The following is an 11,699-nucleotide window of genomic DNA, read 5'->3' on the forward strand; positions in this document are numbered from 1 at the left end:
TTAAAATGGACTATGATTCGAAGAAACATATCTAATTTTTCTTTTTTCTTTTTCTTAAATATATGTCATAAAATTTTAAAATATGTTGAAGAATCTAATGATAAAAACTGTGAGAAACATATCTAATCTTTCTTCTCTTTCTTAACCCAAATGGACAAAAAATGTTATGTGTATTTAAATCAGTATTTATTGCACTAAATTTGTTAAGAAATTGTTTTTAGCTCCTGCATCTTTCGCCTAATTTATTTCCAATTTTATTACAGCAATTATTAAAAGATTAAATAAATTTATCTCTGAAATAAAATATATTCATTTATCGAAGGGTTAAACCCTAGAAACATTGGGACATATATATATGCACTGTTCACGAAGGTGCATGTCTTGATAGGTACAGAATTTGGATTCAGAGTGTTTAGGCGCTTCGCTGAAAGTCATAGAAACATGTGACCAGAGAAGAAACCATGGTCGTCACTCCTCTGTAACGAAATCATCAAGGAAATCTTGTCTCGTCTTCCCGTGAAACCTTTGATCCAATTCAAGTGTGTGTGCAAGGAATGAAACTCCTTGATTTCGGAACCCTATTTCATCAAATTGCACCTTAGCAAATCTGCTGCAAAGGACGATTTGGAACACCTTCAATTGATAAAAAATGTCTGCCACGGATCCATCCCTGAAATCCACATGGAATCGTGTGATGTAAGTTCGATATTCCATTCCCTACAAATTGAAACGTTCTTGTTCAATTTCGCAAACATGCCAGGCTACCATCTAGTCGGTTCATGTAATGAGTTGCACTGTGGGGTTAGCGAAATACCAAAAGGATACTGTGTTTGTTTCTGGAACAAGGCGACAAGGGTGATATCCAGAGAATCGCCAACGCTGTCTTTTTTCCCGGGCATTGGTCGTAGAACAATGTTTGGGTTTGGCTATGATCCGTCAAGTGAAAAATACAAGGTTGTAGCAATTGCGTTGACTATGCTCTCACTTGACGTATCTGAAAAGACTGAGATGAAAGTTTAAGGTGCGGGTGACAGTAGTTGGAGAAACCTTAAAGGTTTTCCTGTTCTTTGGACTTTACCTAAAGTTGGTGGAGTGTATCTGAGTGGTAGCCTTAATTGGGTTGTTATTATGGGAAAAGAAACCATTCATTCTGAAATCGTAATTATTTCTGTTGACCTAGAGAAGGAGACTTGCATATCACTGTTTCTTCCCGACGATTTTTGCATTTTTGATACAAATATTGGAGTTTTCAGAGACTCGCTGTGCGTTTGGCAAGATAGCAACACCAATCTTGGCTTGTGGCAGATGAGGAAGTTTGGAGATGACAAGTCTTGGATTCAATTAATAAATTTTAGTTATTTACATCTTAATATTCGTCCTTATGAAGAAAAATCGATGATTTTACCATTGTGCATGTCTAACAACAGAGACTTCTTCATGCTGAAATTCACTAGAAATGCTGATGATGAATACCAAACAATTCTGTATAACCAGAGGGATGGTAAGTCTCAAGTTTCTGTCGTTCCCTCAGGTAGTTTCAGAACTTTGTTGTGGTGCAACTTCAAGATTTTTACCAAAACTTTGGTCATCTCGAACGCTTTGTCAGATGTTTGATTCTTTGTCACTTAATTATGTGAGATCTAATCTATATCATGTATTAACATATATTCTTCTCTTGGGTTGTGAATTACTACTAGAAATGTAGCATCTGGTAACCAATTTATTTTATTAGCATGTATAGAAATATTGTGGATTCTAATAAAATGTCATTTGTTAACATTTATACTACAAATTGTTACTGTTGCCTGCTTGTCTTTTGTTACCACTACCATTATCAAATTAGTAAGCTGATATATCTATGTTGGGCATCATATTACATTCCTTGATAAAATTAGATATTAATTTCATTTATAAGAAAATCTAAGAAAAGAAGTAATGAAACCACTGCATGTGAATTCAAGGATTCATTCATCAGCATCTCAATCTTAATTTGTGCTATCTTTGTCTGATCTCTCCAAACTATGCTCTCCCTCTCCGTCTTTCTTTGAAATTTGTTCTCTCCCTCCCTCTCTCTGAATGAGAGCTTCATCAATTTCTGCAACACTAGATCTGAATATTTGTGCTTTTTTTACTGTATGACTGTAGCTTTGAACGATTTCAACCTATAAACACAGGTTTTTTATACATTTTGATATATACGTCGGTTTCCATTTTGCATAGGCATTCGGTCTAACCAATCTTTTTTGTGATTCATCCTCGGTCATTCACCTCTTTCATTGCTTTGTAAGTTTTGAATCGCGATTACGGGAATTAAGAGTAATAGAAGTTAGATCATTCTACAAATCCTTGGTCATTTCATATTTCATTGATTCTTAATTCTACAATTTTATTGATTCATGATGCTACTACAATTTTAATAATTTTCTCAATGTTATGTTTGTTTTTGTCTTACATCAGCATGCTACATTTTGTTATACTTTGCTTAACCAACTTCTCAGCCTTTCAATTAACATCAAGTTTTTTTTTTTTTTTTTTGCAGCTACGTGGACAGAACAAGAATGGTACATTAAACTGTAGTATTTATGTCATTAGTTCTTTAAATTAGTATATCATCATTGAGAAATACATACTGATGTGTTGTTGTAACTGTGACAATTATATCAGCACTATGGCTAATATGTTTCAGACATAATTGATTTATATATATGTTCAATTCAGTTGTCCATTTATCATGTTGCAACTGTTCCTTGGAAACGCTACCTGGCTATAATACACATAGTCTAAACTCTTAAGAGATTTCTGTTATAGCTGAATCCCTTAGATGCAATGTGATCTTGCTTGTCGAGTGCAACCTCAAGTTTATTAGAGGTTGTATAAAAAACTGATACTTGACACAATGCCTCAATACCAATTAAGCTGAAATTCTCGACACACTTTGCAGGTGGTTATACACATAGATGTATTGTTAGGGTTATTTAATTTTCTAATATATCAAATATTTTCTATTAAATTTTACTTTACTCATATTATATATTAATTAGTATATTATCTTTTTTATTAGAGCAATACTACTAAATATATTGAAAAGATTGGAATTTATGTGACACTAGTAGAATACAATTATACACTAGCGACATTCATATAAGCATGCTGAATGAAATGGATTCAAGAAGACTCAAGCCTATATATAAGAAGTTTTCTAATGAATCTCATTTGCTAAAATGATGTAAATAGTAATTTCCAGTATTTTAAATCCTGATCCGATCCAGTTATAGAAGCAGTTACAATTTTCACCGGTCAGGCAAATTTTAGTTGTTGTCAGCCAAATTTCACTTGCTGTCTGCTGAAATGGCTTCAAAAATTAGCTAAATCAGTGTAAAATTTCCCTTCTCAAGACAATTTTCTTGACATTATTTTCGAAGCGCGATGAAGCATTTAGTTGATCCAAACAATTCTGTATAACCAGGGGGATGGTAAGTCTCAAGTTTCTGTCGTTCCCTCAGATAGTTTCAGAACGTTGTTGTGGCGCAACCTCAAGATTTTTACCAAAAGTTTGGTCATACCTTATTGAAATTCTACAGATGTAAGTTCTTGATTACCCTATTTAATTGGCATCATCTAATTTCTGTCTTTTCAATTATATAATTATAATCTCGAACGCTTTGTCAGATGTTTAATACTTTCACTTAATTATGTGAGATCTAATCTATATCATGTATTAACATATATTCTTCTCTTGGGTTGTGAATTACTACTAGAAATGTAGCATCTGGTAACCAATTTATTAGCATGTAAAGAAATATTGTGGATTCTAATAAAATGTCATTTGTTAACATTTATACAAATTGTTACTGTTGCCTGCTTCTCTTTTGTTATCACTACCATTATCAAATTAGTAAGCTGATATATCTGTGTTGGGCATCATATTACATTCTTAGATAAAATTAGATATAAATTTCATTTATAAGAAAATTTAAGAAAAGAAGTAATGAAACCACTGCATGTGAATTCAAGGATTCATTCATCAGCATCTCATTCTTAATCTGTGCTATCTTTGTCTGATCTCTCCGACCTATGCTCTCTCTCTCTCTGTCTTTCTTTGACATGTTTTCTCTCCCTCTCTTTCTCCAAATGCGAGCTTTATCAATCTCTGCGACACTAGATCTGAATATTTGTGCTATTTTTACTGTATGACTGTAGCTTTGAATGATTTCAACCTATAATCACAGGTTTTATACTTTTTGATATATATGACGGTTTCCATTTTGCATAGGCATTCGATCAAAGCAATCTTTTTTGTGATTTATTCTCGGCCATTCACCTCTTTCATTGCTTTGTAAGTTTTGAATCGTAATTACAGGATTTTAGTGAAATAGAAGTTAGATCATTCTACAGATCCTTGGTCATTTCATATTTCATTGATTCTTACTTCTACAATTTCATTCTACAGATCATTGGTCACAGGTTTTATACTTTCTGATATATATTTCTTGCATCGGAATGCTACATCTGTTAAACTTTGCTTAACCAACTTTCTAAGACTTTCAACTAACAAAGTTTTTTTTTGCAGGTACGGAGACAGAAAGAATGGTACATTATACTGTAGTATTTATGTCGCTAGTTCTTTAAATTGGAATATCATCATTGAGAAACAGATACTGATGCGTTGTTGTAACTGTGACAATTATTAGCACTATGGCTAATATATTTCAGACATAATTGACTTTATATATATGTTCAATTCAGTTGTCAATTTATCAGGTTGCAACTGTTCCTTGGAAACGATACGTGGCTATAATACACATAGTCTAAACTCTTAAGAGATTTCTGTTATAGCTGAATCCCTTAGATGTAATGTGATCTTGCTGGTCGAGTGCAACCTCGAGTTTCTTAGAGGTTGTATCAAAAACAGATACTTGACACAATGCCTCAATACCAATTAAGCTGAAATTCTCCACCGACTTTGCAGGTGGTTATACACATAGATGGATTCTTAACTCTTAAGTTTATTTAATTTTCTAATATATTAATTTTTTCTTAACTCATATTATAGACTAATTAGTATACTATCTTTTTTATTAGAGCAGTGCTACTAAATATATTGAAAAGATTGGAATTTATGTGACACATGTACAACACAATTATACACTAGCAACTTTCATAAAAGCATGCTGAACGAATTGGATTCAAGCCTATATATAAGAAGTTTTCTAATAAATCTCATTTGCTAAAATGATGTAAATAATAATTTCTAGTATTTTAAATCATGATCCAGTTATAGAAGCAGTTACTAGAAGGTAGATCAGTTACAATTTTCACCGGTCGGGCAAATTTCCATTACATTTTGCAGATGATATTGATTGTCCCTATGCTCGATCCTTGATCAGCTTACAGGTTATGACTCAAAACCTGATTTTAGTGGTCATACTCATATCATTATCATTACATGCTAAGTCCTCATGGTTCATGATGAAGTCTGTATATAAAAATACTACATGCATGTATGTGTACATTATGGAAAAATACTGCCAACACCTTATGTTGGGGGAAATGTCTTGAAAATTATGACCAGGCCTTGCTTAAAGGTAGGTGTAGCTTTGGAGTGTCGATCACAAATGTTAAATTGAAAATTTTAGTTATGTAAATTTGAGTCTAGTTTATCTATTCTGGATAAATGTACCAAGTTACTTGCTTCAGGGAATAGAAGAGAAGACTACCAAGTTGAAAGGAAGTGAGAAGGCTCTAGTTGCACGGCATGAAGTTAGTCATGCTGTAGTAGGTACTGCAGTAGCAAACCTTCTTGCTGGACAGCCACATGTTGAGGTAAACCATGGAAAATGCTCTATTTTTTGCCATTGAATATGTCAATGCCATTGCAGATATGTGGATGATGCTTGGACCAAGTTACTTGTCTGCTTGAATTTTTGGATTTGTCACACTATTGAACTATAATTATTCTCAAATACTCTGATTGATGATTTGTTGTTCATACAGGCTCTGGTTATCAGACTCCTGGTTTAATGACTTGTGACCAAAATTGGTTAATTTCAGTTTTTATTTTTTTATTTTTAGGTGTGGACTTTGGAATATCTTATTTTAGAATTCATTTATCTTGTTTTATGGTGGGAAATTAAAGAAAAATATAAATCTGTTATGTGTGATATTCAACGATAATAAAACAAGTAATAAATCAAATATTCTGTTCCATTTTGTAAATACACTAGTGCTTTATGGGTGTGCCTCTTGGCACTCCCACTAGTCCCGCTGCTCTAACAATTTTTTTATCCTCAAAATACCCTTCAATGAATACTTGTTCCTTATTTCTTGTCTAACAAGTAATTGTTATATTTACGTTGATTCCTTATGATTAAAAATAATGATTTGTTAATTTAAAAACCATTTTATTGTTTTTTAATTCCTAATTAACCTCACTTATGTGATTTTTTTTTCTCTTTTCATTTTTTTTCTTTACTTTACTATATAAGACACACTAAATTCAGGTTTTCAATAATAAAAACTGAAGAATATATTCCTTCATGATGGATAAGTTGAAGTTTCCTCCACAAGATTCCTTTAAAGAATATACTTATTGTATATATATATACTTTTGAAGTGTGGTTCTACTGGTAGATAAGAAAATTAAAATTGTATTAATTTGAAGGGCTAATCTTACTGTTTTGGAGGGTCTTGGTGCTCATTTAGAAGGTAACTGTACGTGTCGTATTTTATATTTGGTGATTGGTGGAATGTATGTGTTGATTGCCAAAAAATTTATAGTGAATACTTGCAATTTTTAAAACATAAATAAATGGTTAGTATCTATGTTTAGGGATAAGGCTTAACTATAAAATAGAAGGTCTTATATGTAGTATGTCATACTTATATACTGTTGCCACCAATATTTTCATAGTTTTCTTGTTAGCATGTCAATTTCTTTTGTTGTTATGTTCATTTTGTACTGTATTAATTAAATTCCTATGCGTGTAATGTATGGTATTCTTTTCCAAGGTTGGATTTTATACAAGAAAAGCGAGTAACTAAAATGATGAATATCCTTAAGTTTGCATCATTTATTTTCCGCCTTCTTGCAAACTATGTCTAAATGAAATTAAAAGCTCTTTTTTCTTTCTATGCATTTATTACAATTCTTTCTCATTTATGACAAGTACATATATAATAATTTTGAATGATTTTTGTTCACCAATTTTTTGTGCATATAGTTAAAGTAAGATTTAAATTCTGATAATTGTTTTTATATTTACATGCAACGTAAGTTGATAAATTAAGCTTATATGTATATATATTTATTCGATTTTAATTTTTTTTGTTTTTATAGAAATATTATCTATATTTGATATTAAGTAGTTCTGGTAAAGTAAAATAATTAAGATTAGCGTATCGTCAGAAATTAAAACAATCATCATATATAATTTAATTTAAAATTTCATTTGAATTTTTTAATATTATTGCATGGTATAATTAGGGAAAAAAAGTGACTTTCTTTTAAGTTTTAAGATTTTTTTCACCAAATAAATCATGAATTTAAAATTAATTTTATTGAGTAATAAAATATCATCATGTTGGGAAGAGAGACGATTTTTATCAAATATGATTTGTAAATTCTATAGTCAATTATGGTGAGTTTTTATTTGATAAAAAAATATTACTGTAGGTTTTTTTAAATTCTAAGATTGTAATTAGAAAAATTATATTAAATTCTATAGATTCTAAGTCGACTTTTGGAAAAACCATCTTAGGCAGGGTTTAGAGAAATTTGTAGGGGTCACCATGGAAGCTTTCTTGTGGGGTCTTATGATAATAAACTAGAGAAAGCTTTAAATTCTAAAATGAATCAAATCATTATTGTTCTAACTTTCATTTGTGAAATGTTGTCAAAATGTTAAACAACTAAGAAGCAAATTAAAGTTAGACTCAGACCTCAAATTTGCAAAAGAAAGATTCGAAAGAATTGAAAGTTTTGAAGAGCCAATATGCGGCCCTACCAAAACAAGAAAAATTTAGCATTTACCAGCAGTAATTGTTATTAGCTTTTGTTTATTTGATTTGGGTAATATAGATAGGTACAAGGGTAAGCAGGATTTTATTACAAAAGATTTATCTATTGAAGTTTTATTTATTTTTCTATAAATAATTTAATTTATATAAAATAATTACGCATCATCTTTCTTGTTTTTCGTACTTTAGAATTTCATACAGTGTAGCAGTATTGTTATGAGAAAACATATTAACATCTGAATTGTTAAACATTAAAAACATGTACACATGTATGAACTTTTTGCGTGAAAGTATATTGATATTTGAATTGCTAAGATATATATATATATATATATATATATATATATATATATATATATATTTTAATTGTCGAACCTTTCTCTAGTTTATTATCATAATAATTTTAATATGAAAATTTTTCCCTAACTCTGTCTCTTCTCGCCTAACCAAAGATTTATTGAAGATTTTTTTATCAGCAAATTTAAATTCTTGTTTCTATTTTTTTCATTCCAATTAAATTTGGAGAGCATTTTATTTATTATTTGTTTATAGTTTTTTTACTTCATTGGCATAATAGTTTAAAAACTTCATAATTTTTTTTTACTGAAAAATTTCTTATTGTAAAACTTTTATGTAATTTAGTAAAAAAATTGCAAAATTTCCTCAGAGTTACACAATTTTTTCCATCTACTCTATTAATTCAATTTACAAAACTATTTTTACGTAGTAATTATAAAATATATTATATTCTTAAATTATTATATACTCAAATAATAGTTTTTAGTAATTATAAAAAAACATTATTCTTTAGTTATTAAAATGGATATGATATAAAATAAATATAATTATTTTCCCAAACTAAATACTATGAACAGCACAGGCCCATAAATAGTGAGAAACATATCTAACTTTTCGTTTTTCTTTTTCTTAAATATATCTCGTAAAATTTTAAAATATGTTGAAGAGTCTGATGACAAAAATTGTAAGAAACATATCTAATTTTTATTATTTCTCTTAATCCAAATGGACAAAAAAATGTTATGTGTATTTAACTGAAGATTTATTCCACTAAATTTGTCCAGAAATCTGCATTGTTTTTATCTCCTGCATCTTTCGCCTGATTTATTTCCAAATTTATTACAGCTTTTATTAAAAGATTAAATAAATTTATCTCTGAAATAAAATATATTCATTTATTGAAGGGTTAAACCCTAGCAACATTGGGACATATATATGTGGACTCTTCACTGAAAACCACAGAAACATGCGATCAGAGAAGAAACCATGGTCGCCACTCCTCTGTGACGAACTCATCGAGGAAATCTTGTCTCGTCTTCCCGTGAAACCTTTGATCCAATTCAAGTGTGTGTGCAAAGGATGGAACTCCCTGATGTCAGATCCCTATTTCATCAAATTGCACCTTAGTAAATCTGCTGCGAAGGACGATTTGGAACACCTTCAACTGATGAAAAATGTATGCCTCGGATCCATCCCTGAAATCCACATGGAATCGTGTGATGTAAGTTCGTTATTCCATTCCCTACAAATTGAAACGTTCTTGTTCAATTTCGCAAACATGCCAGGCTACCATCTGGTCGGTTCATGTAATGGGTTGCACTGTGGGGTTAGCGAAATACCAGAAGGATACCGTGTTTGTTTCTGGAACAAGGCGACAAGGGTGATATCCAGAGAATCACCAACGCTGTCTTTTTCCCCGGGCATTGGTCGTAGAACAATGTTTGTGTTTGGCTATGATCCGTCAAGTGACAAATACAAGGTTGTAGCAATTGCATTGACTATGCTCTCACTTGACGTATCTGAAAAGACTGAGATGAAAGTTCATGGCGCGGGTGACAGTAGTTGGAGAAACCTTAAAGGTTTTCCTGTTCTTGGGACTTTACCTAAAGTTGGTGGAGTGTATCTGAGTGGAACCCTTAATTGGGTTGTTATTAAAGGAAAAGAAATCATTCATTCTGAAATCGTAATTATTTCTGTTCACCTGGAGAAGGAGACTTGCATATCACTGTTTCTTCCCGACGATTTTTGCTTTGTTGATACAAATATTGGAGTTTTTAGAGACTCGCTGTGCGTTTGGCAAGATAGCAACACCCATCTTGGTTTGTGGCAGATGAGGAAGTTTGGAGATGACAAGTCTAGGATTCAATTAATAAATTTTAGTTATTTACATCTTAATATTCGTCCTTTTGAAGTAAATCCATGATTTTACCATTGTGCATGTCTGACAATGGAGACTTCTTCATGCTGAAATTCACTAGAAATGCTGATGATGAATACCAAACAATTCTGTATAACCAGGGGGATGGTAAGTCTCAAGTTTCTGTCGTTCCCTCAGGTAGTTTCAGAACTTTGTTGTGGCGCAACCTCAAGATTTTTACCAAAAGTTTGGTCATACCTTATTGAAATTCTACAGATGTGAGTTCTTGATTACCCTTTTTAATTGGCATCATCTAATTTCTGTCTTTTCAATTATATAATGATAATCTCGAACGCTTTGTCAGATGTTTAATTCTTTGTCACTTAATTATGTGAGATCTAATCTATATCATGTATTAACATATATTCTTCTCTTGGGTTGTGAATTACTACTAGAAATGTAGCATCTGGTAACCAATTTATTTTATTAGCATGTATAGAAATATTGTGGATTCTAATAAAATGTCATTTGTTAACATTTATACTACAAATTGTTACTGTTGCCTGCTTGTCTTTTGTTATCACTACCATTATCAAATTAGTAAGCTGATATATCTGTGTTGGGCATCATATTACATTCCTAGATAAAATTAGATAATAATTTCATTTATAATTAAATTTAAGAAAAGAAGTAATGAAACCACTGCATGTGAATTCAAGGATTCATTCATCAGCATCTCAATCTTAATCTGTGCTATCTTTGTCTGATCTCTCCAACCAATGCTCTCCCTCTCTGTCTTTCGTTGACATGTTTTCTCTCCCTCTCTCTCTCCAAATGCCAGCTTCATCAATTTCTGCAACACTAGATCTGAATATATATTAGTGCTTTTTTTCTGTATGACTGTAGCTTTGAATGATTTCAACCTATAATCACAGGTTTTATACTTTTTGATATATACGTCGGTTTCCATTTTGCATAGGCATTCGGTCTAACCAATCTTTTTTGTGATTCATTCTCGGTCATTCACCTCTTTCATTGCTTTGCAAATTTTGAATCGTGATTACTGGAATTAAGTGAAATAGAAGTTAGATCATTCTACAAATCCTTGGTCATTTCATATTTCATTGATTCTTAATTCTGCAATTTTATTGATTCATGATGCTACTTCAATTTTAATAATTTTATCAATGTTATGGTTGTTTTTGTCTTGCATCAGTATGCTACATTTTGTTATACTTTGCTTAACCAACGTTCTCAGACTTTCAATTAACATCAAGTTTTTTTTTGCAGGTACGAGGACAGAACAAGAATGGTACATTAAACTGTAGTATTTATGTCATTAGTTCTTTAAATAAGTATATCATCATTGAGAATACATACTGATGTGTTGTTGTAACTGTGACAATTATATCAGCACTATAGCTAATATGTTTCAGACATAATTGACTTTATATATATGTTCAATTCAGTTGTCAATTTATCATGTTGCAACTGTTCCTTGGAAACGATATCTGGCTATAATACACAT

General features: G+C 31.1%; 1 protein-coding gene across 1 annotated transcript; it reads left to right on the top strand.

Annotated features, from left to right (window-relative positions):
- Window positions 1–9,280: 9,280 nt before the first annotated feature.
- Window positions 9,281–10,237, top strand: LOC106794155 (F-box/kelch-repeat protein At3g23880). The gene has a single exon (XM_014770650.1). It carries the CDS (start codon window positions 9,281–9,283, stop codon window positions 10,235–10,237), a length of 957 nt encoding a protein of 318 aa, XP_014626136.1.
- The last annotated feature ends 1,462 nt before the right edge of the window (window positions 10,238–11,699 follow it).

The sequence above is a fragment of the Glycine max genome, chromosome 18, assembly GCF_000004515.6.
Source record: "Glycine max cultivar Williams 82 chromosome 18, Glycine_max_v4.0, whole genome shotgun sequence".
Classification (NCBI taxonomy): Eukaryota; Viridiplantae; Streptophyta; class Magnoliopsida; order Fabales; family Fabaceae; genus Glycine; species Glycine max.

Coding starts and splice junctions, on each gene's coding strand:
- LOC106794155 (XM_014770650.1), top strand. CDS start 9,281: ATGCGATCAGAGAAGAAACCATGGTCGCCACTCCTCTGTGACGAACTC.